General features: G+C 31.7%; 2 protein-coding genes across 3 annotated transcripts in view; one reads left to right on the forward strand and one right to left on the reverse strand.

Moving 5' to 3' along the window:
• Positions 1–16,684, forward strand: part of LOC105833520 (scavenger receptor class B member 1) — a 39,370-nt gene extending 22,686 nt beyond the window's left edge. Inside the window, exons 3-10 of one of the 2 annotated variants that reach the window (XM_012675314.3) lie at positions 10,491–10,582; positions 12,045–12,205; positions 12,472–12,610; positions 12,741–12,944; positions 13,237–13,381; positions 13,526–13,783; positions 13,874–13,992; positions 14,267–16,684. In XM_012675314.3, the coding sequence (XP_012530768.1) occupies positions 10,491–10,582; positions 12,045–12,205; positions 12,472–12,610; positions 12,741–12,944; positions 13,237–13,381; positions 13,526–13,783; positions 13,874–13,992; positions 14,267–14,701 (1,553 nt within the window). In that variant the 3' untranslated portion in view covers positions 14,702–16,684. The remainder of the gene's footprint in view (positions 1–10,490; positions 10,583–12,044; positions 12,206–12,471; positions 12,611–12,740; positions 12,945–13,236; positions 13,382–13,525; positions 13,784–13,873; positions 13,993–14,266) is intronic. The other variant, XM_012675313.3, reaches the window with a different exon arrangement.
• Positions 15,144–27,089, reverse strand: LOC105833524 (X-linked retinitis pigmentosa GTPase regulator). The gene is made up of 12 exons (XM_012675318.3): positions 26,525–27,089; positions 23,081–23,206; positions 21,616–21,708; positions 21,370–21,432; positions 20,407–20,730; positions 19,125–19,277; positions 18,787–18,951; positions 18,583–18,704; positions 18,420–18,503; positions 17,472–18,321; positions 17,165–17,253; positions 15,144–17,064 (listed from the first exon to the last, which is right to left on the reverse strand). The coding sequence occupies exons 1-12, from the start codon at positions 26,553–26,555 to the stop codon at positions 17,041–17,043; spliced, it is 2,124 nt and encodes a 707-aa protein (XP_012530772.1). The 5' UTR covers positions 26,556–27,089; the 3' UTR covers positions 15,144–17,040.
• Positions 27,090–27,097: the final 8 nt, after the last annotated feature.

Genomic DNA, 27,097 nt, shown 5'->3' on the forward strand with positions numbered 1-27,097 from the left:
GGACTAGAGAAATTCAGACATACATTTTAATATTATCTACAATTTTTTGTACGTAATGAATGATAATTACGTTTAGACTCCAAAGATTGTATAAATATAGTGAAACCGACCCTGCTCGTGATCCATTACCAGTAGATGCTGGTCCACTCTCTTGATACGCATAAATGCACGCACTTTCCGAATCGACACCACGAATGTTTTCGCATTCTCGTGACGTGTTATATACAACGTAATTGTTAAGCAATCAAAACTATGAGATAATAAGTGGAAGAATTACTTAAAATGAGCAACTATTACGTCACACATATCTTTTGGTGAGCAATCATTAATAACAGTGACATAAAGACGAGGCCGGCACATAACGGAAATATTCGTGGTCGATATTTCCATATTTGAGCAATTAAAAATTTAAAAATATTTGAATTTAGCTCTACTACACGTGTGAGAGCAAGTAGATTAATAATGAAATAAAAATTTTATGAAGATATCTAAAATTTAAAAATCTAAAATTTAAAAAATTTAAAGTTTGACATTTTAAAATTAATATCTATGATGTTAGTTTGATGTTAGTTTTGAGAAAATAAACAAAATAACAAGTAAAAAAAAACTTATTATATGCTAAGCAATAAAAAAGACAAGAATTATTAAATAATAATAAAATAATTGTAATAGAAAACAATGAAATAATTATTTATACAATTTGTTTATGTTTATAAATAATTTTTATATATTTTTGTGCTTATTTGATATTCATAATTGATTTATTAAGATGTTATAGTTTAAATTTATATTTTAATATTTATTGATTGATTATATTATACAATATTATTCTTTACATTATCTGAACATTGAAAAAGACTAAGTGTAATTAAAACATATACGCTCATACTTAATTTATTTGAAATTGAATTATATTTTTTGTAAATTAAACACTTTTTCACCCATTATTTGATAGCTTATTTTTCTTTTTCAAAAATAAAAATGAATTTTTTATTAAAATTTTTTATTCATAAATTTATAATTTATATATACAAAAATTATTCTATTAACTTGTTTTGTAGAAGTTCCAATTATTTTGCATACTAATCAAGCCGCTGTTTCAGCATTATATCATTTAAGAAATTTTACGTATTTTATAATAATTATATATTTAATTTAATTTTATTTACGTTACATTTTCATAAAATATTCTATAAATTTAATATAATAAAATAAGAACAATTAATAAATTTATTTATAAATTTACTATTGCAAAACTCTTTCTTTTCTCCTATTTTGTAAGAAATCTGAAAGTCTTATGCAATTTTACACAAACATCAAATAAATACAATCTTGTGCTGGCACATTCTTTGTAATTTTTTTTAAATGTGGATATGTATATTTACATATATTATTATTCGTAACTTAAAATACTTTAAATTTTTTAAAGCGCCAAAAAGTTTTAAACGTTTCCCGATCTGATTTGTAGTTTGTATTCCATTTTTTTTCACAAATTTAGCTTATGGTATGTAATTCTTAATAAACATAACAATCTAAAATTTAGTTATTGATTATTCTAATGTTTATAAAAAAAGAAAAGAAAAAATATCCTGAGGCATATGGCTGTGATATTATAACTACATTAAATCAAGATGTCGTGAAACGAATATTAATAAGAAAAGAGACCATAATTTATAACAAATCAATTTAAATGAGATTAGTTTCCTTGGCCTGCATGCAACAAAAACGAGTTGCATACTCGATTCTAGAATTGCTGCCTGGGTTGCTTCCTCATATCGGCAAAAAGTTGGTTAGCATAAAGTCACCGAGCGAATAACAGCAGAATAAAAACAGAAGCGTTTCTTAGAAGACAGCAAAAACTGATATTTTGTGATAAGACGCAAGTAATCAAATAATTAAAGCTGTGATTGCTGTTTCATGATGCTTGTCAACGTTTTTTTTACTTTCGTTATCGGCGATCAAGTGTCTTTTCGAGACAATGACGCATGCAGAAAATTATATCGTTGGAAAGATTCTCTTCCGGTTGTCATCGTTGATAATGCGCATAATCGTTTAACTGACTAGATTATAAAAATATACAAAATGAATACAAATACGAAAAAAAATGTATTTTTATTTGATCTCTTCTCCACATATTAAAAACAAATTAACTTAGAACAGATACATTCTTTTTCGCTAAGCACATTTTCTATTCGTTACTTAAGTTTGAAATTATTATATCTCTTATCTTCTTAACGCAGACATTAAAAAAATTTGCAATAAAAGTATCTGTATGATTTGTGATGTATAATGAATACGGCTGTACCGGATGTAAAGAACATTAATTCGACGGATTGAACATTTTAATCACTAGACGGACTTCAAAACGGAGGTTGTATTTCGCGATATACTTGAACAGGATCAAAGCGAAGGTCGAAATAATCAGGTTAAGGTTTTACATTATAGAAAAATGTGAAAGGTTTTACAATTAAGATTGTGTCTTCCATAAAATACGCGATTCCATTTTTATCGCCCTCTTGAGTGAAACAATATTCGTATTATTGCCTTTCTTCTTGTTTTCATATTGAGACAAATCCGTCGTCTCACATTAAATAATATTGTTTCTAAGAAAATCATTAAAACCAGATATAATATTAATGTAAAAAATTGTTTTTCTATATCTGTTATATTCTACCTCTTTTTTATTGCGACTTTGTTTTTCTAGTACCGTCCTTATGTATATTATTTAAAATATTACAAATGATCTTATACGCAATATCAAAGTTTCTTAGAACAATTGAATGATTTATAACTTAAGGTTTTTGTCGTCGGCTGTTTTGTATTTTATAATTCATAAATCATATATCAGTAGTATTGATATATATTGTCTACAATCGGAAGAGCGTTTAATGATTCATTTATTATCATAATTCAGTCATACGATATTCAAAGAACGTTTATAGGGCGTTCTAAGATATTCAGATCTGCCTGGGTATATTAGATAACATCGATAAATCGTATTATAATACTCTAACTATCAATTTTTATTCTATTTTTTTTTTCTAAACTACTTCCTTGCTAATAATAAATTCAAATTGTTCGTATTATGCACATATAACAGAATAAAATTGAGTTTATTTATATTTCGGATTTCATTAATGCTATCATATAAAATGGCGTGTTAATTATGAAATCAGACGAATCCGCCTTCCAATTGATTCACTTAATCAGCTAAACATGAATGCGATATCATGAATCCATAAATTACGGCGGATTCATAAATTTACGGAATGTGTGATCTGGGTATATCTACATATTTTAGTCTATCTTATGTACACACGTCAATTAATTTTTACTTGTTCATTGAGCTGATCAAATTCATTAGCAAAGAATTCAAAGTCGTCAGACCATGATACGATTTAGACATAAACAAATATTTTTGATAATATTATAATTAATTGTTATTATAATTAATTAAAAATTCTTGCTACACGTTAACATGTAAAATTTGCGAGAATTTTCTTAATAAACAATCAATATCTACTTGATCAATTAAATATAAAATTAATTTAATTATTTATATGGCATATATCAAGCGACGCGGTAGTGGCGTGACGTAGTCAAGTACATAAAAAAATCATGTTATGTGACGCGAACTTTAATCGCAAATGTCGCACGGACTACTAGGCTTATCTGGAATTTAATTGTCAAATTCACTTTCAATCAAAATATTTTAAAAACTAAAATTATAATTAAAAAAACGTAATGGCAATTGTATTATATACAATTTTGTAAGGTTTTTTATAGAATATCAATGCCTGTGTGTGTTCAAGAATGTATAACACAAACATTTTTTTAATTTTTTGCATTGTCTGCGAAGTTTCCTGTTTGTGTGGGATACTTTAAATGATAATTAAAAAAATCTATACTGTATTTCAAATCTTAGATTACCTGTTGAGACTTGTAAAAAAGTCATAAAAAAGTTAATATAGTGCTCATTAAAGAGTTACTTATTGATATTTCAGATAGTTTTCTCTCGAATAAAAGCCATTTCAAGAACTTTCGAACTAAAATTTCTAATTCTTATGAAGATATTATCCGGCTATAAATAACATTGTTTATTACATGTCCGGCTAATACTAAATCAGCATTAAAATTTTATTTGGCTTATAATAAAACCTTAAAAAATAATATTTTTTTAATAAATTTTTTTTAGATACAGTAAAAATAAGTAAAACCAAGTTATTGCCGATAACATTTCAGCAACACGTGAGTCATAAAATGTGCTTCAAAAACTATTCTATTCCGTGTTTACAAAGCTGTTTTTACAATCGTACTTTCTCTCCTTTATTCGAAAATGTTGGCTTAAATGCTATGATTCGCGTCATGCATGATAGGCAAGCAAAAGGAATCGTTTCCGAGAGCAGTTAAGTATTAGAGGAAGAGTTCGATGTCAAGTGTGCACGTGAAATGCGTGCATGCAACTTCAGTTCTTTTTTACATTATTGTAAGATTGTGCAAAATTATGCCGGAAAGTCTAGTACAGTCTTATTGGACGTGTGAATCCGAATGTAAGGGAATTTTAATAAGCAAACGCACGGAAGCAGAGCGAATGTTTTCTAAGAAGGAAAATGCAAGTAATCAGCTACGCAAAAGTTTTATTTTCGGGACCATTGCTTGGTAAAGAGTTTATATTTCTTGCGAGTCAATCGCGATTTGTTGTAATATACCTAAGACGTGTGAATAAATTTCATGCAGTATTCATAATATTTGCTTTGCTTAAATATTAACAATTTTATTCCGAAGTTTTTCTTACGTTTATTTATTCATCTTGTGAAAAATATTATTGCCGCTCTTATGTAATTTAATATCTTTCCGCCAAATAAAATTAAATATGTCGGCAGCAATTTATCAAATCAGAACGAAACATAATGTTTTCTCTCGGTTTGGTATTCTCGGTGTTTAGCAACGCGCAATTGGAAAGTGACGCTATGTAAATTGCTCCGCATGCCAGTTGCCTGAAAATATCCCTTCATAAAAAACGTCGCGAATTACATACGTGTCATTTAACGTCAAATTTTGTCATTTTGAGATAATTAACATTATCCATCTCGTCTTTGAGGAATCTGCGCTATATGCTACGTGAGGAAAGTCATAGTGCATAAATGATAGATCGGTATGTAGGCTACGTTGCGGTTACTGATCTTACGTTTAAGAGAATCACACGTTATGCTCTAATAGTATCTAATAGTAGATACGTGCAATCTGCTGTACGAGGCCGCGGAGGCGTCCTTATTCGGTAATCCTTGTCCGTAAGAGCCGAGAATTTCGCGTAATATATGTGTGAAAAGAGTTCCGAATAAGATCCAGTAATGATGCACGAGCGTGTCGATCCGATGTCACGCATGGACAGTCAATAGAAATTTCGATGTGGAGTCGTTAAGTGCAGTGGGTTAAGGAGAGAATTATCTCGGCGCATCGCAGTAAGCTTTCCCGCATCGGGCGGCGCGATATCCGCTTTTTCCGCAAACTGTGAACTTTCTATATAGCGGCGACGCGACGCACAGTTTCTCGCGCAAACATGCAGCCGCATCTGCACGGTGTTCGCGCGCACGGCGAGTGCAAGTAAGTAGTTGCAAAATCGCGATTACACTTCGTCGGGAGATGAATTTTCGCTCTTGCGCGCTCACGGGGGCGGGGAGGGGAGGGAAGAAGACTTGCAGGCCGGTAGCGCCGGCAATATTGACGAGAGAAACTGCACGCGCGCGTGCATCGCGCGGATGCTGCGCGGATCCGAAATCGCTATGGCGACGTTACCGCATCCGCGACGTAACGCGCTTGTTTGTAAGAACGCGGAAGAACGCGGATATCGATCTGCAGCTGATTAAAAACACGCCGATTAAAATACTAATGTTTAGTGTATCGTTAGACACACGCTATCCGTGTACCTTCCAGGCGCGTTTCAAATCTCTCTCTCTCTCTCTCTCTCTCTCTCTCTCTCTCTCTCTCTCTCTCTCTCTCTCTCTCTCCTTCTCTGAGTCGTAAATGTCACGTCGAAATCTGCTTGCATGAATTTCAAATAAATTTACAACATATTGAGAAGTTAACGCAGTCAACAACGCATTGAAAGATACATAACAAAAAATTAAAAAAAATTGTTACGTATAAATAATACGGTTAATGTAATTGACTTTTAACAAATTTTTTTTCTTAAGCGCGCTTTTATTTTTCGTCTTAACAGATAATTGGCAGAGTATGTTATAAAGAGAAATTGCTCGAATTTTAATCATGAGTTAGCTTTAGTTTTTCCGTACCGAGAGAAGTCATGTAATTTTCATTCCAGTGGTTATATTCTACTCGATGAATGATCGGTTTATCATTGACAAAATAAAACTATGAATGGGATGAAATTTATTGAAGGAAAATTTTCTATTTGTTTTTTTGTACCAGATGCTTCAGATATCATTGAACAGATGTATTTTCTCTTATGAGAAAATAAAGAAATATAAAAGCTACAAAAGCAAAACTTCGAAAAAGTTCCAGATTTGTCATAATTTCTAATTATTATTACGGATATTTTCTTAATTTTCAAAAAAATTTCCAAATTTTTATTAGCCTTAAAAAAATTTGCAATGTAAAAACTATATAACATAAAGTGGCGTTTATTATTAATATATTATTTTCAGCACGTTGAATTGCCATGCAAAGTAATAGCTTGCAGTAAAGCCAAGAGTCCGCGAGGATACGATGTAAGTTGACCGCGAGTTATGTAACAAGCGTGTAACGACTCACAATTAGTAAAGGGGGAAACAATGAGCTGTTAAGCATCATTTATACAATTACCGGTAGTTGGAGTGCGATAAATGGTACTCAATGGCTTCTATCGTACTACTATGATTAAAGGTGATCGACTATACTCACACTGCATGATTTTATGTTCTTGAGAAACCACAAATTAATCCTACGTTTCAAGAAGCCGCTGAAACATTATCCGCAACTTCATCACGATTACAGTCGATGGTAGATAATCTATTTCCTTTCGTATTGCAGATACCGCGCGAATAGAAATTTAAAGAAATTTTTGCAATTTGATAACAAATTTTTTTAAAACAGTAATTAGTTTTTATTGTTTTTTATTGTTAAATAGAGAAATTTTTCAAATTAGTGTGCAATTTATATAAATATTATTGTAATTTTTTGTTTTTACTAATTTGGATAATTAAGAGAAATAATTTGGATAATTAAGAGAATAATCAATACTGTGCGAACATGCTAATAAGAGCAGTACTAAGAATTTAATAATTTAATGATTGGTTAGTAAGTAGAGCACGATCCAAATTACCGGTCATTTGCAGAATATCGAAAACGCGGGCACGATCGAAGCGAGACCGGTCTGCGCTTTTAAAGCACGCATCTTCTCGAGGTCAGATTAAGAAATCGAACTTCAGGCCAGCACGTTTGGTCACTCAGTAGCCGGTATCTGAGAAAGGAGAGATCGCAGGTGTTGCGTAACATTCCGAGGTAATTTATACTACTCATGGTTAACAAATACCACGTACCGTAGCTTTGTGTGAGCAGTGCGAGTTATTTTGCACTCTCTCCTTGGTATGCGAACTATAAATTGCCGAACAAACGTTGCGTTTGCGATGTTGACCCTTCCAATCGCAGTGCTCATTGCCTTCATACTAAGATTTATTTACACTACGCGATCCTCAGACGATATCTCACAATACACGTGCACGTACAATCGACTCCTATTAAGTGTATAATCGATCCGTTCTACGGTTAAATTGATAATGGGAGCTATTTACTTTTATGAAATTGTTTTAAGGTAGCAATCTCGCATCTCTTAAGATAAAGTTAATTATTTCAGTAAAATCCATGTACAATTTATTTTATGATGCAAATTAAATATTTATTGTTATTGCGTCTTATGAACCCTCTTGCTTTCTTAACAAAGATTGCAAAGCGTAAATAAATTTTAATTTCTGTTGAGTTACTGAGCTCGTAGTAAAGTTCATTAAATTGCATTGCTTGCAAAGAGAAACGGTTGCTAAAAGTATGTGAAATAGAAGCTGTAATTGTAGAGAAATTATGACCGTCGTCGCCGAGCAATATTCATCAATACTGCACCAATTGGTAAGAAATCGTGAAAGAGAATGCGGATATTATGCTTTATATCTGAACAGTAAATGTTTTTCACCGTAGAAAATAACAGGGATGAAAATGGGGATATTTATTTAATTGGGCTTTCAGGACTTGAACATAAATTAAGAGAAAACGGCTCTGTAAATTGATGGAGAGCACTGAATCAATGAAATTAAAATACGAATAAATGGATCGAGAACTATTCGTACAAACGAGTACAAACAAAATATAGTAAAGGAAATATTTGTATATCAAATAAAAATTCCGACTAATTAAAGACGATGACAAACTGGTGTCCAAGAAAAGAACGTTGTAAAATATTTGGTAAAACTACTAAATTTGAAGATTCGACGGAGTGTTATAAAAAAATGGCCTTGATCTAGCTTATTTATTTTAATGTATGAAATGTTTTCGTCAATATAGTCCTTCGGGATAAATCATTCGCAATCGATACTTGTCAACGACTTCACTGTTGGATATTGAGTAATCCAAGGTCGTCGAGGATTGTCGAGTGCCACCGGATGAATTTCTTGACTAACAAAATTCTTGAAGGCTTGTATTCATTAACAAAATTAAGAGTAAAAAGAGAGGTCGTTAAAACTCATTAAAACGTTTTTTTTTTTGCTTCTAGGACTTTTAATTTTATTTTCAGCAAGAAGAAAAAAAAAGAGAGGAAAAAAGGAAAAGCAGAAAGCCGAAAAAAGTAAAAAGGAAATTTATAGATTTATTTATTTTTAAAAAATCGAATAAGAAAAGAAATATTTTTGTTATTTTCTCTGTCATATATAAAAAATGAATTGGGTTGTTTAAGGCATCCCACTTTAATGTATAGTATGTACGATGTATTACATTGATGCTTTAGATGGCAATTTCAAAATTACATCATTAACGACCTACATTTAATTCGGGAGTGAAAGCACTCTGACCGACATATACGCAATGAAGAATTCCCAATGATGCTGAATCTCGTAAGAAATTATATAATAAACCGCTCGAGTTATCGCATAAGTGATACAATATATCTGATCCGATAAAAATATATAAATTAAAAAATTTTATAATATTATATAAATATAGGTAGTGTGTTTTTCAATTAGAAAAATATACAAATGTTGATCAGCTAATGTCAATTATTTGTACAAATTCCTTGAACTTACGTGTAATAATTATAATAATTGTAAAAGTTTAATCTAAATTTAATAATAATAATTATTATTATCAATAGAGCAAATAAAATACATGTGTTTATTGTGATACGTTCAATGAGACATGTGTCAAAAGGCTATGATTCAAAACAAAAAAGGAATGAACAACTACCGTGGTTTTTATTGCATATTAATATGTAATTTGACGCAAGAAATATTGATGCCATCTACTAACAATATGCACTTCATGTCAAAGATTACCATAATAAACGTTAAAAATTCTATTATTAAATACACCAATAATGTTTAATTGTTATGTAATTTTTTAAAAGTATATTTTACGATAAAAATGATAACAAAATTCTCTGAAAATTATATACGTTTTATGTATTTACATATATATGTAAATTCCATATGTGTGTGTAATAATAAAGTATAAATGAATAATAAAACAATTATTCAACATAGTTATACAACAATTTTTTGATTAATACATATATATATATATATATATATATATATATATATATTTGTGTACAAGTGTACAATTACATTTTATATATACATAAATTTACTTTATTGCAGTAATCATGCAAAAATTAACACAAATTAACCGAAAGCACTTGATATTAAGATCTCTTGATTCTAATCTCAGACTATTGCTACGAAAAACATGTTTTGTAATACGTTCTCTACGTCATAATTACGCACTATTCTACGTCAAATCAAACGTTTTCATTTCGTTCTAGTTTTGTTCTAATTTGTTCATGCTTACATCTTTTTGTCTTACATTATTATCTTCAAAAAAACAATTTTTATAGTCGAAATGGAAAATACTGTTAACAAAAAGTTGATAACATTTAATAGATCATAAAAGAATAAATAATAGTATATTAAATAAGAATTACGCATTATTTCCTTTCATAATATTTTAATAACTTCTTTGAAATTTAAAACAATATAAATTTTTCTGAAAGATATTATTAATGATAATAGAACATACGTAGATTTTATTCGCACAATGTCGGCAATACTTGATACTCGGCACTAATTTTCAATGTAGGTCAATGCTTGTTCTATGAGAAATACTGGGTACCTATAGTGTCGACATCCATAAAAAAAAAATCGTTTGCGCAAGCATGCATTGAGCGTGCGTATATTTAACATCATGCGTTTTGACACCTGCACCGTTAACGCTACTATCGCTTTTTTTTGCAGGCAGGATAGCAGCGATCTGTCTAGGTCTTCTTGCACTTGTGATCGGCATAGTGCTCAGTAGCATACCGTGGGTCGATTACATCATATTGAAAGTAAGTATGAAACTTTGAGTATACTCACAAAAGCTGATAAATATGTAATACAATCGCGACGTTTTAAAAAAATGAGTACTAATATTAATCTTTTTATTGATATTAAAAGATTTTTTTAAAACATACATACATATGTAATTATGTAATAATATCTTATTTATACTTTGAAGATATTTTATAAATTGTAATAAATGTATTTATTATCTTAGAAAAAGAAGAAGAAAGATTAAAAAGAGAAAAAAGATATAAATTATATTTTAATATTAAATTTTTTGAAACGTAATTTTGTCAGCAATTGTTAATTAATTTAATCGTAAAGTTATTAAACTTTGACATACTCTATTTTGCTTTCTAGTTCACTTTCTGTTTTACTTTCGAAACTAATGATGAGATTACATTCAAGTAAAGCAACGATATTAGACAAAGTCTCGCGCAATGAATATTCAATATATCTTTTTTATGGCAAGTGTTTGTGAAGTACATTTGCATTTGTAGTAAATATCTTTGCAAACGTCTTTCATTGTCCAAAGTCATTTATGCATATTGTGTCGTCTGCAGATAATTTACGTCTGCAAGTGCAAGTAATTGTTAACATAGCAATTATGAATCAAATATATATTATTACATGTTATATATAAATAATTTTATATGCACAACTTTAATTCAATTCAGAAATTATAATATATAATTCGTAATTTTTAATATACAAAAACTCTTGTTTATTATATTATTATTATATATAATAATTTATCATACTAACCTAATTAGTGAAGGAAAAGATACACTTAAAAAATGTTAGCACAGAAGTTAATGTTAAACATAAACTACACAATTTCTAACATTATTTCATAAGCTCCAATGTTTCAACTATCCATGGATTAGATTAATCTCCGGAAAAGCGATTAGATTAATCCATGTCTTGATGCTTAATTACTACAAATTTTGCAACATAAATGGAAATTTATTTCCGTTCTTAAACTTTCCCTTTTCACATATTTCCTTCTTATTCAGAAAAATTAAAATAAAAATCTATTTACAAAAAGAACCTTGAAAGTGACTTCTCATATCGATGATTAAGAAAACAGTATACAAGATCTTATTAACTCGTTTCAATTCTTCTGTTTTTATTTTCTCTGGAAATTACATGAATCGCCAATCGTGGGAAATGCAAGAATTATTTGAAATACAAGAACCTAATCACGTAAGAATATCAGCTGCTACATGAAATGATCAATATGATAAATAACATGGATCGCTTAATAATCCAATTTTCTAAGATTATAAAAACTCTGATCACACTTCCCTTCGAGTTGATTAACGACTGTTTTGCATAAAAATATCTTGTGATAAATTACTCCAAATGTAACGCAAATGTAACGTAAACGTGCACAAATTGCAGTTTTAATGTGAGAGAAACCGTGTATATGCTTGTAATATCGGCAATTCACCATTGCTTTTCTAGCAATTGCGACTATGGAACGGCTCGATCTCCTTTCAATATTGGCAAAAGCCAGGCGTAATTCGATTGACTAAAGTCTATATATTTAACGTAACCAACACGGAAGGTTTCTTGCAGTTTAATGAGAAGCCGAAACTCCAAGAAGTTGGTCCGTTCGTTTATCGGTAAGACCATTTTTATTTATTTAGTGTTGAAGCAATCGAGAGAGAGAGAGAGAGAGAGAGAAAAGTACAGTCCCAAAAATTGTTTTCTATCGTATTTTGTACGTATCTTTTTACTTCAATTTTTTTTTAATTTTCTATTTATACACACATTTCAAAATACATGTTTCACAAACTGTTTACACAATTCGGATTATGTATTTATAGGCACAGCTTGTTAAAAAACAAAAATCAATGATAAAACTGAATACACTGAATACTTTTTGCAGGGAGGATATGGAAAAAGTTAACGTTGTCTTTCATAACAACGGAACCGTTAGTTTTCAGCATAAAAAAATTTTAAATTTCGTGCCTGAAATGTCTAAAGATGGAGATATTAAACTAATGGTGCCGAATATACCTTTGCTGGTGAGTTTACACAGTAGAAATAAAATTATAAATACATTTTTATAGTTAATATAACTACTGAAATATTGGCTGGAGTATTCACATCAATGATTTTAAGGTATAAGTAAACGATTTCTTCTTTTCTTTGTAGACACTCTCGACGCAAAGTAAAAGTCTCCCTCGTTTCATCACAATGGGATTGTCGATTTTCTTGGGCGGAATGCACATGAAACCTTTCGTTCCTGTGACTGCGCAGGAATTAGTCTTTGGATACGATGATCCATTAGTTAGCCTTGGTCATAAATTTCTTCCAAAAACAAGACGACCCATGAGCAGAATGGGTCTTCTTCTTGGAGTAAGTAATTATACAATCATTATATGTTCGTTTTTTATGGAATAATAATTTATTTAGCGCAAAATAATTACATTATAAAATATTTTTTATGTGTCAAATATTCTCATAGATAATATTCTTTTATAATAGAGAAATAAAGATGGAAATATATTGATAGTTTAATCTAATATTCTAAATAAAGATAAAATATAGCCATTTTTTTAATGTAGATAATTATCTAAATAAAATTTTACATAGACGGCAACACATCGAATATATTTACACGTACAGCTTAATCGAATTTTGATTGCAGAGAAATGGTACGTTAAGCGAGATATCTACGATATTCACTGGGCACACGGGTATGAAAGAGTTCGGTTTAATAAATCGATTGAACGGACTCGATCATTTACCATACTGGCCGAACGCACCATGCAATTCCATCACGGCTTCGGAAGGTAAGCTTCTTTCTTTCATTTTTATATAATGGCATACTATGATTTTAATAGCTCAGAGTTATCATTACAATCAAATTTCATTACGTAAAATAAAACTGAGTTTGAAACGTGTTGTCACGAGGGAATTCGGAACATTATCCGCAGGATCTTTCTTTCCGCCGCGCGACGTGACTGGCGCGGACATCATTCACGTTTGGGATAAGGATCTCTGCAGGACACTACCGTTGCAGTATCGCGGCCCGGCAGAAGCAGCGGGTATCAAGGCGGATTTATACACTCCGTCAGATGTACTTTTTGGTCGACCAAACGAGACAGCGCCTATGGAAGATGAATGCTTCTGTTTGGATGGCATTGACACTTGTCCTCCACAAGGCTTGCAGGACATTAGCCCGTGCCAGTATAGTAAATATTTCGGGTTTTTACAAAATTAATAAAATTCTTAGGAATTCTTCGAACTCTGTTAAAGGATAAATCTATACTTTTTTATTTCAGGTGCACCAGTATATCTTTCCTTTCCACATTTTTATAAGGCAGATCCTAAACTGTTAGATGCCATTGAGGGACTCAAGCCGGTCGAGAAACTGCACGGATCATATTTCAAAATCCAGCCAGTGAGTAAAAGAAAAACGTAGAAGAAATTTTTAAAATTTTATATGCTAAGCTCTTTCTCTTGATGTATTCATTATTTAAAATGCTATTATTAACATAATCAATTCTCTATAGACTGGTCTTAATAAATATTTATGAATAAAAGCTTAATGAAGAGAATAAGTAGAAAATGAATAAATGGATTAGTGAATGTATCGCAATTAAAACAGGCTAAGAATATAAAAAGCATATCATCTAAGATCTAAAATATTAAGATTTTTCTTTTACTTCTTTTAGAAACTAGGGGTGCCAATCGAAGCGAAAGTTCGCGCACAATTGAATCTAAAGATAGAACGACAGCCCAACATTGGAGTAGTCGCGAATTTTCCCGACATAATGTTCCCAATCATGTGGCTCGAGGAAGGCGTAGAGGAACTTACGCCATCCATCAGGCGGTTTATTTACTTGGCGACCACGTTCGTCGACATTGCTGTGCCCTGCTTAACGTACGGCATGATTCTAGTCGGACTGACGATCATCATTACGGTGTTTGTGAAGGCATACAATAGCCCGGTATTGGCACACGAGGCGATCGAGCTGGGCAAGAGGACTATCAGGAGAGGCTCGTCCTTCTTAATAAATGGCCAGCATCGATTGCTGGCCGGTCGGGAGTCCTACATCCTACTAAGCAACAACGATATCGAGGAGAAGCAGGACATTATTGAGATATGACACTGCTCTGTGCTTGAATTCTAGTATATATATATATTAAAAGCGCTGATGCTAAGTGTACCTTTATAGGATGAACGATAATTAATGACGCTTAGTTTCGATTTCTCGTGAAATTAATTTCGATAACAGAAAATTTGTTGACAAACAAAATAATGTATATTTTTATTGCGCTCTCGTGGATTGGAACCTGATGATTATCAAAAAAATCTAGGATTGTTAATAAAATTCAGGAATCTCAGGAACTAAGGCGATTAAGATCTATTTAGAATTAAAAACGTATGATTCAGAGCACTTAAGATGCTGAAAATCTAGAATCTAAGTAATTTAAAACATAATTAATCTGGATTTTAATTAATACGTAATTTAAGGTATATTTAGCGGAATGTAGGACTTGCATAAAGGATCAAAGACTTCCGCAAAGAACTTTATATCAAGACTTTAATTATTAATCAAGTATGTATTAAGAACTCTCATATATACAACTTTTTTAATACAGTTAAAATGATACTGAAATGTTATAAATGTATGAATAACGAACGCTTCATTTACATATTTATGGTTTATTCGGTTTTACAATTTCAAATAAAAACTACGTATGTTAATTTTTCCTAGATTATGATTAGAAAGATTGAGAAAACTTCAGTATTAAATGTTTTAATATACCAAATGTTTTTTTTTTCCAAATATTTCAAGCCACATGTCATTTTAATTGGAGTCAATCATAAGCATATTCCAAGTATTAAAAATGTTAATACATTTAAATTTCTTGAAAAAAAAATTATGCAAGAAATACGCATGTACATATAATAAAATTTTTATCTAATTTATGATGACTAATTTATCTTATTTAAAAATTGAATAAAAAATGAAAGCTAGGCGTCATTAATTGGTATATAATAAATTATTGTAAAATATATTGGGTGAAACATCTGCGCAGTATGATACGGCATGGTGTAATATAAATGTTTTATTTGACTGTGTACACCAAAGTTTTGCTTTTGATGGTCAAGAGGGTTAATTAATTAATTACGAAATATGTGCAAGCCAATATTGGTTTGTATTTCGTATGTAAAAGATTTTCTTTTATTTTACACGGATTTATTCAACTGAAACCCGCGGAAAGTTTTATTATTTAATGGAATTCAAATTCGCCAAAGATGATATATATCCATGATCTTTCACAATGTGTGAAAGTAACTTACATTATTATAATACTTTATAGCTATAATGAAGTGTGTAATACAGTAGTGTTCTTCTTTATTAATTATGGAAGAAAAAACTTTTGGGATTTGATGGGCGTTCATGGATGTATGTGTTATAATCAGGAATCGCCTGATAATTTTTAGTATCGCAAAAGATCCCAAGATCATGTTAAATATGTTATTGTGTCTGTGATTCCGTCCTTATTTATATATGTATAATACGCAATATGCACATAAATAGAGAGCAACAAGGGGAGAAGCTACATTGGCAATTATTGTGAATGGACGAAACTTTCACTCGTAGCGATTGAGCTACGTAAGATGATGCTTCTTCTCAAGGTGTCCAACTCGTACTCGGCCATAATATCTAGTGCAATATTAGTGATCGTATGTTATACTTTGAGTATCGCCGCCAACGTATGATGAAACCACGACGATTAGAAGTAAGGTCAGTTGCACCGACAACTTTAGCGCTACATGTATCTGTGTCTGAAGCTAATTTCGGTTAGACGGTCGGGAGAGCGCAGCTCTAGTTATAGAACAATATTGAAAAGGCAAATTTAGATAATTGCAGTTAATGTTAATTACCGTCGGTGCGTTATAAGTTAAATACTGTCGGACGATTAATCAAATGAGTGATACATCGAGGACATAATGCAACTACGTATCACATTTGAATACTTGTAATCTATTCAGAGAAGAAAACACTATAAGATAAGCTTGTTATTGCTCGCAAACGGAATTTTGTAATTGGACTTTAATAAAATACGTTTATCCATTACTGTACATTTTTTCACATTCAACTATTTTTTTATATGCTATGCTATGATATGGTAATTTATGGATTTTTTGCCTATAAGAATCTTTTCGCGCGTGACTTATATTTACAATGTTGAATAAGAACATTATTAATAGTTTTTTTTTTTAATTCTTCGTCACTGATGATAATAAATGAGAGGTAGGACTATGCAAAATGTTAAAAATGCTAATTTTATGTAAATCCATGGATGATAAAGACTTATTTTTGATATCAATTATTTAAAATTTTCACAAGATGTTGGTTCTGTCAATGAATGTATCTTGTAAATATTTTATAAAAATATAATAAATTATAATGTTTCTTTGAAGTTTCCTCGATCATAGGATTATGCACGTTTTCGACTAAAAAGAAAATTATTACACAATAATTTGATTATAAAATATAAAAGAATATTAATTAATATATTTTTGTAAAATACATTTTATGTTATTTTAGCTATACCTTAGCTTTTGGATTTGCTGCATTGTTCGTTTTCTTAGTTCCATTCTGTATTTCTTGTCGTTTTCCTTTGAACAGTTTTCCCCTTTTAGCTATAGAAGATAATAAACAATTACAGTTCTATAATACGCGTAAATTCAAATATTTTAAAATTATAAGTGACTTCGAATAAGAACTTTATTTTATAGAATAAATTTTTATTTAATTTTTAAGAAAAAAGACATTTGTGGTGTATGTGTGTGTGTGTGTGTGTGTGTGTGTGTGTGTGTGTGTGTGTGTGTGTGTGTGTGTGTGTGTGTGTGTGTTTTACCTGTTCGCGGCGGCGGAGATTGTACGACATCAGCGTCGTCCTGTGTACCATCTATTTCCACTTTTTCTGGTTCTTCAGTATGTATATCCTCTTCGACTCTTTCTATTGAGTCCTCGATAGCTTCCACAGTTTTCCTCGAAAAAGCTGATATTGATTTCCCAGTCGTTTTAAATTTTCCAGCCGTACTTGAATTTTGTTCGTTGCTAATTTTAACTTCTTCATCATCTTTTTCTTTTTCATCCTCTTCGTTCGCCTTTGAAGATTCTTTTTCATTACTCGCATTGTCTTCAACACTTTCAGATTTTAATCTCGGTGGTTTCGGAGGCGGTACAGAATTTGTCGTTTTCTCTTCTTCTTGCTCCTCCGTCCTCGAAATTCCTGTTTCTGTATACGATTCCTCAACATCTTGTGATGCTGCCATCTCGGTATTTTTATTATTTTCTTGATTTTCACTGTTCTCATTAATATCTTTATTTTCATTGCTTTCAGTATTCCTATTATCATGACTTTCGTCAATTTGATCCTTTTCTTGCGAACTTTCTGATGACATAATTTCTGAAAATGAACTCTCGATTTTTTCGTCATTTACTGAAGATGATATTTCTTTATTATTAACATTATCTGTATTTTCCTTTGGCGAATTTTCCGTGGGCTTCGTTCGAGTATCATTGTTTTCCTTTGGCGAATTTTCCGTGGGCTTCGTTCGAGTATCATTGTTATTGGATGTCTCGCTTTTATCAGGATGACATGAATCATCTTTTTCCTTTGTCAATTTCTCCGAATTGCCTGCTCGATGTTCATTCTGTATATTTATAGGAAGCTTTAAAGGAGGTAGAGAACTTTTTTTCTCCTAAAATGAAAAAACTTATATACATATCTTCTTAATTTAAATAGTCATAATCAATGATTTATTTATGACACAAATTTGCATAATATAATTTTATTTACCATGGAATCCGACTGTCGCTGCGTCTGATAATCTATCTCATGTCTTCGGCCAACTAATATCGTATGACATCCTCCACAAGCAACCTACAAAGTGAGCAAACAATTTAGGACGCGATGAAAATCTAAGAGATAGAAATAAAATGTTAATTAAAAGTAAAGTTACATTTGAAACAAAAAGCTCCTGATATTTGGCAGCAAATGTTATTTCGTGAACATTATTTTCGTTTTCTTCCAGACCCAACTTTCCATGTCGTCCATCGCCGCAAGTGAAAAGTTTGCCGGACTCTGTTATTTAATCATGGAGTTAATTACAAATAAAAGGTTTAAGGATTCAAGAATACGATGATTAATGTATAGTTTTAATTACCAGTAAGTATAGCGCTGTGACTTTCACCGCAAGCGATCTTGACGATTTTTTCGTCTTGAACAGCTCCGCGCGGAAGAAGTTTTGGCGTATGTACTTCGTTGACATTAGTGCCCATACCAAGTTGTCCACTGGCGTTACTGCCGGAGCAATAAATATTGCCATTTTCTATAAATTTATACAATTAATTTATATAAATCTTGGAATATCCTTCATTGTATTTTCTTATAACATTCTAGAGTAAAAAAAAAAAACTATAGAATTTCCAGCCTCTGAGAATTGTGCAAATATACGTCACAAACCATTAAAAATATATTGATTAAGGTTTAACAATTTTCAACCTGCTAATATGAGTGTATGATGACCACCACATGCGACATGAAGTGCCGGTGCCGGCAATTGCATCTGTTTCGGTGCGACCTGCGACGAAAAGTTGCTGTTGATCCCGAGTTTACCACTTTCCGACTCGCCGCAGACATAAACGAGACCGCTTTCTGAAAACAAGCCATGTCGTCGAATTACATACACGCTAATGTATTTTACAACCTCTCGTGTTCATGTGAACCGCTATAAGCATGCCGTAGCGGAAGCGATTTTATCTCTAGTGGAAAGTGTACTGTGACGTTCCAGAATAGTTGGACAGATTCTTGGAACCAAATTTTATTTTCTCGGAACAACATCTTGAAATATATTTTTTTCTGGAGGACGAGTACAAAAAAGATATTTTGTAGAAGAAAATTTTTTTTTTCTGTTTATTTGTATTTATAAAATAACTCTTGTATATATGTCGTATCTATAAAAAATTTCTTCTTTTAATTATATAAATAAAGGCATTAAAAAGTGACTTCTTATTGGAAAATTTTGAGTCAAATCTACATTTAATACATTATATGTTATAATACTTGTTAAAATATAATAAATTTTTTAAATATTAAATCCGAATATTTTAATTTTAAAAATAACATTTTAGTAAATACTTGTTTAAATTTCTAAAATATTTTATAATTACATTTCCTAAAAGATACGAAAATAATAAATAAGTTACTTATAAGAGGTAAATACTTTTTAAAAGTTAATTTATTATATTTGAAAAAACATATACTTAAGTAGAGTTAATATTTCGATTAAAAAGAATAATTTACTTAATAGGAAAATTATATTCTTTAATTAAATAAATACAATCTCTTATTTTAAGAAAGTGCATTCACAATTGTCTGCAAACACATGCTTTACTAAAAAAAACTAAGGAAAATGTTTTTTAGTATATTTTTTCTCAATGTAATATATCGCTACGATTTTCACAACCTTGATAAATTGATTCAATTTACGATAATTTTGTTCATATTAATAATAAAAAAAGCAATCACAATACACATACACTTACACACACAATATTAATATACCAGAAAGGCATAACAGAGTAGTTGCGAGCAAATTGCCATCTATTTTTTCTGACTACTGCGACGTAAATCCGCGCGCAACATAAATACTGGAGTACTTACTTCAAGTATATATTATATAATCTATCATAACATGTGTCTACTAGAATTACCTAGTTCAAGTTATTATATAATCTATCATAACATATACAGAGAAATATGTAAATATTACGTCAAGCATTACCAGTCAAGAAGACTGAATGATAATATCCCGCGCTGATTTCCTTTACAGGTTCAGGAATGGGAACCTTCGTGGGCTCGTAAACCAAACCTGAAATTCCCGATAGCCCTAACTGTCCCTCCAGATTGCTTCCCCAGACGACAACTCCTCCGTCACTCGTCAGAACCATTGAGTGATGTGATCCAGCTGCAATCTGAACGATTCGGGGTCCAGCGAGTCCACAATCATAGACTAAGATTGGAGAACTGGAGTTGTCACCTATCACGGAACTTTCCCGACCTAGTTGACCTTCTTGATTGCTGCCACAAGCAAAGATTTTCTGGGCTTCTAAAAACATTTTTAATATATAACTGTTTGATTTGCTTATTAAATAAAAAGCCACTTTAATTTTTAGCAAATGGCATAAGGTAATTTAATTTTTATCAAGAGTTAATTAAGATAGATTTAAAAAATTTGTTACGAGAATATTTTCACAAGCTATTTGTCTGAAGCAACTTTAATCGATTGATAAATTAACATTTTGAATTCCTACTTAGAAAGCTAGCAAAGTGGCATGCCATTTAAGAGTTCTTATCCAGTTGATTCCTTTAAACGAGAACAAGTTTGAAGTTGAATGACTCGGCAAATATTCGCCGAAGTTCATGACACGCAAAGAAACCACATATAGAAACTGTATGCTCGCTTAATACCTCGCGTCTGCTAATGGCAGCTGTATGTACATACGTATAAAGGGTGCTTCATGTATTTACGATCTACTGCTCCAGCAAATATAGAATCAATTATTTAATCGAAAAACTAATTTTTCATTTCTCACGACTTAAATCTTTAATAAGCTGCTTCTAATATCTGTTATGTTGAAAAAAAGGAAACGTAGATTTACATGTTAGCATTTGATCACTGAGAGAAAGTACGCTTGGAACACTCCGTATATTACGATACATTCCTATAATATTATTCACTTCTCACCTGTACATATTAAAGTATGCGCTCTTCCACACGCCACATGTGTGACTTTTTCTGGTTTCAAAACTAAAAACATTGAATTCTCATTAAAATCAGCACTTTATTAAACGGAAGGTTTTCGTATAGAATTAACTTCGACATTTAATGCCTATAAATTTCCGACACGTACTATAAATGAAGTTGCTTATAAACTACATTTAATGGTATATTGGCAAGGATGTCGACATTACGATAAGGTGAGCTACAAACTTTTTACACACGATGGTTTGCTGATATGGTTTTTGTGACCCAGACCCAGTTGACCCCAATCGTTACTGCCGAAAACAAAGAGTCTGCCAGTTTCTGGAATAATAAAAGGAACAAAGCGGTTCAAGTAAAATTGAAAAGTAAATTTAATGTGCAGATTATAATTTCACAGAAACTCTTCCTAACATTAAGATAACATTAAGATAATAACCGCATTTACGTAATATAAAGTATTCAAGGAATCTAGGATCTAAAACTGTCCAGAGATACAAATGTCAAGAGATATAATTTTCAAGCACAGAGTAAATATATGGTTACGTAATTTTAATTGCAGTACTAAACAGATAACACTGCAATTAATCACACACATGTAAGTAAATATATATAAGTAAATTCCAAATTTCCAGAAGAATTAGAGAAATTGTATAACGAAATCCCTAAATAAGATTTTTGTCATTTGAGTAGCAATAAAAAAGATGAACGAAACAGAATTTACATTACAAATAAAATATGTAAAATATTAACGTTTAGCATTTTAATTGCAGAAGCATTTAGCATTATAATTGCAGAATTTAGACAGTATCCTTATTTTCATTTATAGCCTCTATTTCATTCTCAATGATGCAATATTTTTTTTATATGCGAGGCAATAACGCAGCATGTTTCACCGAGACATACCGAGCTAATAACACCAACAATGTCGGCTACGCCAACCACTGTGTGTTCAATATCGATTTACTGGACAGTGGATATTCCTATGTAAGCATAACTGAACTGTATATACTTCTTGCATAGCATGTTACAGAAGCTGTAAATCACGCAGAATCATACAGTCTCCCATTATAAGTGTCTATGAATTTCAGAACGTAATTATTCGTAATTCTAAAAGGGTCTCATCGATAAAAATCTCGGGCTATCTAATGCAAATGCACAAGATAATATTTTGCAATTAAATTTAGAAAAAAATAAGAAAAAAGTTTAAAAAATCCATTTCTGTTTTTATTTATTAATAAATACCTGCCATGTTTGCGAACATTGCTTATTATAAATACATGGTTTACTGTCAACACTACACTTCGCAACATTGATTAACGATATTCAATGGAAGGTATAACCAACTGTATTGTCAGTTTCTTCTTTATAGAGTCATTTCTTTTCAATAATCCACGCTAGAGTCACACTCTATTCCAAATTGAATGTGAATTATTTGTAACTAGAATCTCAGTATCTCAATTATTAAGAATAAATCCAATCCAGATTTAATTATAGAAAATTATGTCTTTATAATTGAAATTAAATTTAATCTAAATTTAATTGAAATCTAAGCTGGACTTATTTTTAGTATAATTCAATTCCAATCCAATACTAGATTATACTGGATTAAATGGAATTAAACTTGTATCCGTTGGCTATGTTTTAGGCTGCTTAGTTATAAATTTTTCTATACAGGAATAGGCTTAATACTTACGACAAACTACAGCGGAGTGTTCATCCCCGCATTCAATGACGGTGACCGGATCCTTACGAATGAAAAAATGTGATGCAATGTTGTCCGCAAATCTGCTACGACCGATCGTGAACACCGCCCCAGTCTCTACAATGTGCAAAGGTCGATACATCGTTAAATATTAAAAGCTAAATCGAGGTTTCTGTTCTTAATATGCGTAAATTTCTCGATTGATATTAGATTGATTTTCAGATTCTTGTTTTGAAATAATGCTTATATAAATTCTTTTTTAGAATTTTAGAACTTTGTACTAAAAAATGTATGCTTGAAATTCTCTATTATTAATACACAGAACAAAAATGTAATATAGCCAATAACATATGTGATTGCGGGCTGCCAACTACATAAAATACTCAATACAATAATATTTGCTATTAATGCAAGTACAATGTTGATACTGCAATAGCATATATTATTGTATTGAGTATATCTGTAGTTGGCAGCCCGCAATAACATATCTTATTGAATATATTACATTTTTTTAGTGTATAAATTTGTTCTTAAAGATTTATCGTTTTTATTATTGTTGTTATATTATCATTATATTATAATTATTACCGTTATTATTATCTTTGCAAAAAATTTATTGCAACATATATATTTGCAACATGCACGATCGTAATCATTGCACATTAGTGTTTTGCAAAGCTATAAATACATTATAAGTATATCTATATTGCATGTATTTGCATGTGAAACTAACTTGTAGCAATCTTTAATCTCCGACTTAAACAGACGTATATTTAATGTTTCCAGATTTATCATGTATATGGTAATATACATCTATAGAAAATGTAATCTTTAAAGTTTTCCTTTTAAAAATCTACAATTCATCTTTATTTTCAAGAAGAAAGAAATTGCCAAAGATCAGATTGTTATATTTATTTATGTTAATATGTTTACGATAACAAAATTGAGATAATACAGATACATAATTTCTCAAAGATTTAATTTCCGGAAGCTCTTATAGATTTTTCTATTTCTGAGTATTACGGGTGGAGTATGTTGAGTACGATAACGAAATACAGTTGAGCATAAATTTTATCGCTTGCACAACCTTGGCATAAATTAGGATTAGGAGTTAATGTGAAGTAAAAAGGACCGGAAAGGCGTTAAGACACTAAATGCCGTCCCAACACGAGATTACGATGGTATTTCAGTCTCCCTTTGCAAAGGTCAATAACGCAAAACCGACGATAAATCCTTTGAGATTTACGTTTACGTCTTGCTTATCAAAAGTTCAAACGGCGGCCTTTTGCATAATTCTATACGCATCTGTTCTTCATTGAACAGCAACATAAATTATCTCATCACGAATCATCTGGTTAAAAACTCTTTTGGTACATTGCAAAATTATAAATATGATATTTAAATCTTTAGCTTCTGAAGATATTTTCTCAGATATTAAAAGCCTTCTTGAAGGTTGAAAGTTATAAATCTTTACATTTTAAACTTTGCAGATAATTACTTTAAAAAATTTTTTTTAATTTTTGCTTGATTCGTAATTCTTTAAATATTACCTTTAAATTTCGCAATTTTTTGTCTATCTTACATCATTTTTAGATCTTTAACTTGCATATCTTTTAAATTATTATTAATTAATGTTATAATTTTGCTATTCATGAAAAGAATTATAAAATTATAAAAATACTAAAAGAGAAAATGTATTTTATTTTATGAAAGAATGATAATGGAACTCCTCCTCGAGGAATGCATATATTTTCAAAGGTTATTGACCCAAAGGCCGGTTAATAGCCGTCAAATTGCTCGGCAAAGTAATATATATGTGTACATAATCTGGTAGTCGATAGCGATTCCACTCTGATAGCGATTCATTCATATGCATAAAACATTCAAAATGCAAGCAGACTAGGTCATGCGAAGAGCATCGTGAATTTGTCTTTTCTGTGAATTACTATGTTGGAATAGCGTTAAACCTTCCCTTTTCGTTTTTGCTTAATTTCAAAGACATACACTTATTTTACTAAATTACTTAAGTACAAAAAGTGTGCATTAGTTATAAAAGACAAACCTCGTTTGTGCAAATAAAATAATATAGCGTGTTTAAAGATGGAGATAATTAAAAATAGAATTTTGTTTTTTCTAAAAAATGAGAATTATCCATATAGGCAACATTAACGTATACAAAAAATATTAAAGGCTGCTAAGGAAAGAAACATTCATTTTTATTTTACCAGCTGAATTGATTCTCGCGTTGTTTGCCATTGTATTAAATTTAACGTAAAATGTACCGTTACTGCAAACAATTACTAAGTTTATCGGACAAGTTAAGTGGTATCCTGGCGAATACGAGTTATTCTGTCTCGACTCATCAGTCGAACTTTCAATAATAGTGCGCGCGATAACGCCGGCCAGTAAGTTAATGATATGAATGCGCGCATACAATCGCATGAGGCACAACGGTGGCATTAGCCGATTAACGACCGGATTCTGCTGGTAGCGCGACACGCGCTCCGAAGCAAACTGGCTACTGTCCGGTATTGAGGACATTCAACGCCGATTAAAGAGCCGGCTAAATAAGAGATTTCGCGAGGCGATTTACGAGGCTATGACGAACGGATTGCGTGTCGCTGACTATTCTCGAGAGGAAAAAAAAAAAAATAACTCGATTGCAGAAACGTTCAGTAAGCTGCGTAGTAGCTCGCGAAACTTGGCACAACTTAAATTGCGTACATTCGAAATCTTTGCGATTCCCTTCCCCCGTGCACGGGTCGCGGCTCAATTCTAATAACGAACTCGACGGCTGCGTTCGGCGGAAAAGGCGGTTTTGCACCTGTTGTAGGGTGCGTTCGGGGAGACGCTATTAGCGCTATCAGCATCAATCTATCCTTGTTCTACTTTTAATGAGTAATAGACTGATGTAGACAGCGCTAATAACGTCTCCCCGTAATATAATTTTCTCCAAGTGGTTTATACACTTAGATCCGGCAGAAATTAAGAGCAAAAATCAATCGCACTGGAAGATCTAATTGCAAAATCGCTTTTTTACACTAAGAAGAAAAAAAAGGTCAATGGTTATCGTTTGTCATCGAGTGACTAACAGTGAATCCCGCGACTATACACACCCGCGGATCGCTCGATAGCAGCGAGACGTATCGATCTTCGTTTCTTCACGCCGCCGACACGGGCACGGCGAAACACGGGGTACACGTCGGTGCGGGGGTTTTAATAATGCCGGGGGGTGCCGTGCTCGCCGTTCGTGGGATCGATTACGCGGCCGGCGTCGGACGGCGATCCAGAATACTCCAAAAGTTCGCAAGTGCGTGATGAGTGTATCGTGCGTGTGCGAGTAAAAAAAATGTCCTCTCTCTCTCTCTCTTTTCAGCTTGTGTTTGCTTAGAGGTGCTCTTTCCTTTTTATTTGTATTCTTTAAAATTATTTTACCGGGTATGGTCTCTATATCCGGCAGGCCCATGCTTGCACCTTACGCCGCGCAACTTGCAGCCGACTGACCGCCAGGTAAGCAGGCGTGCTGTTCGCCGGTGCTGGCGCTTTCGAGCCGGCCACCTGTATCCTAGCAACTGGAAATCAATTTCTAATGGCAACACGCGCCCGCTGTGCCTTTCTTCAAAGCGTAAAGAACAATAGCGATCGGCCACGGTCGGCCTCGCCGCGCGGACTCGAAGTTTTTCGTTTCTTGCTATTTTCATTTATTCATTATCATAAAAGCTGGTAGAAGACAACACGCGAGACCTACGGTTGCACTTTCACACAGTTACGCTGATAATTAATGCATTTTATTATTAATATTTAGCGCATAACATTCGCTTCTGCGTAATAATATTTTTCAGATATTTATCTCTGAACGTAATTATATGTTATAAAAGCTTGCGTCCACGCAAGATTGTAATATTCTATAATATTATAATATTATTTTTGCAAGACATTTTACAAAAGCTGATAATTATTCTATAGTGCGATTTTTTGGCAATAAGAATGTAGCGTCATTTTATTTCA

Source organism: Monomorium pharaonis, chromosome 3 (assembly GCF_013373865.1).
Source record: "Monomorium pharaonis isolate MP-MQ-018 chromosome 3, ASM1337386v2, whole genome shotgun sequence".
NCBI classification, from domain to species: Eukaryota; Metazoa; Arthropoda; class Insecta; order Hymenoptera; family Formicidae; genus Monomorium; species Monomorium pharaonis.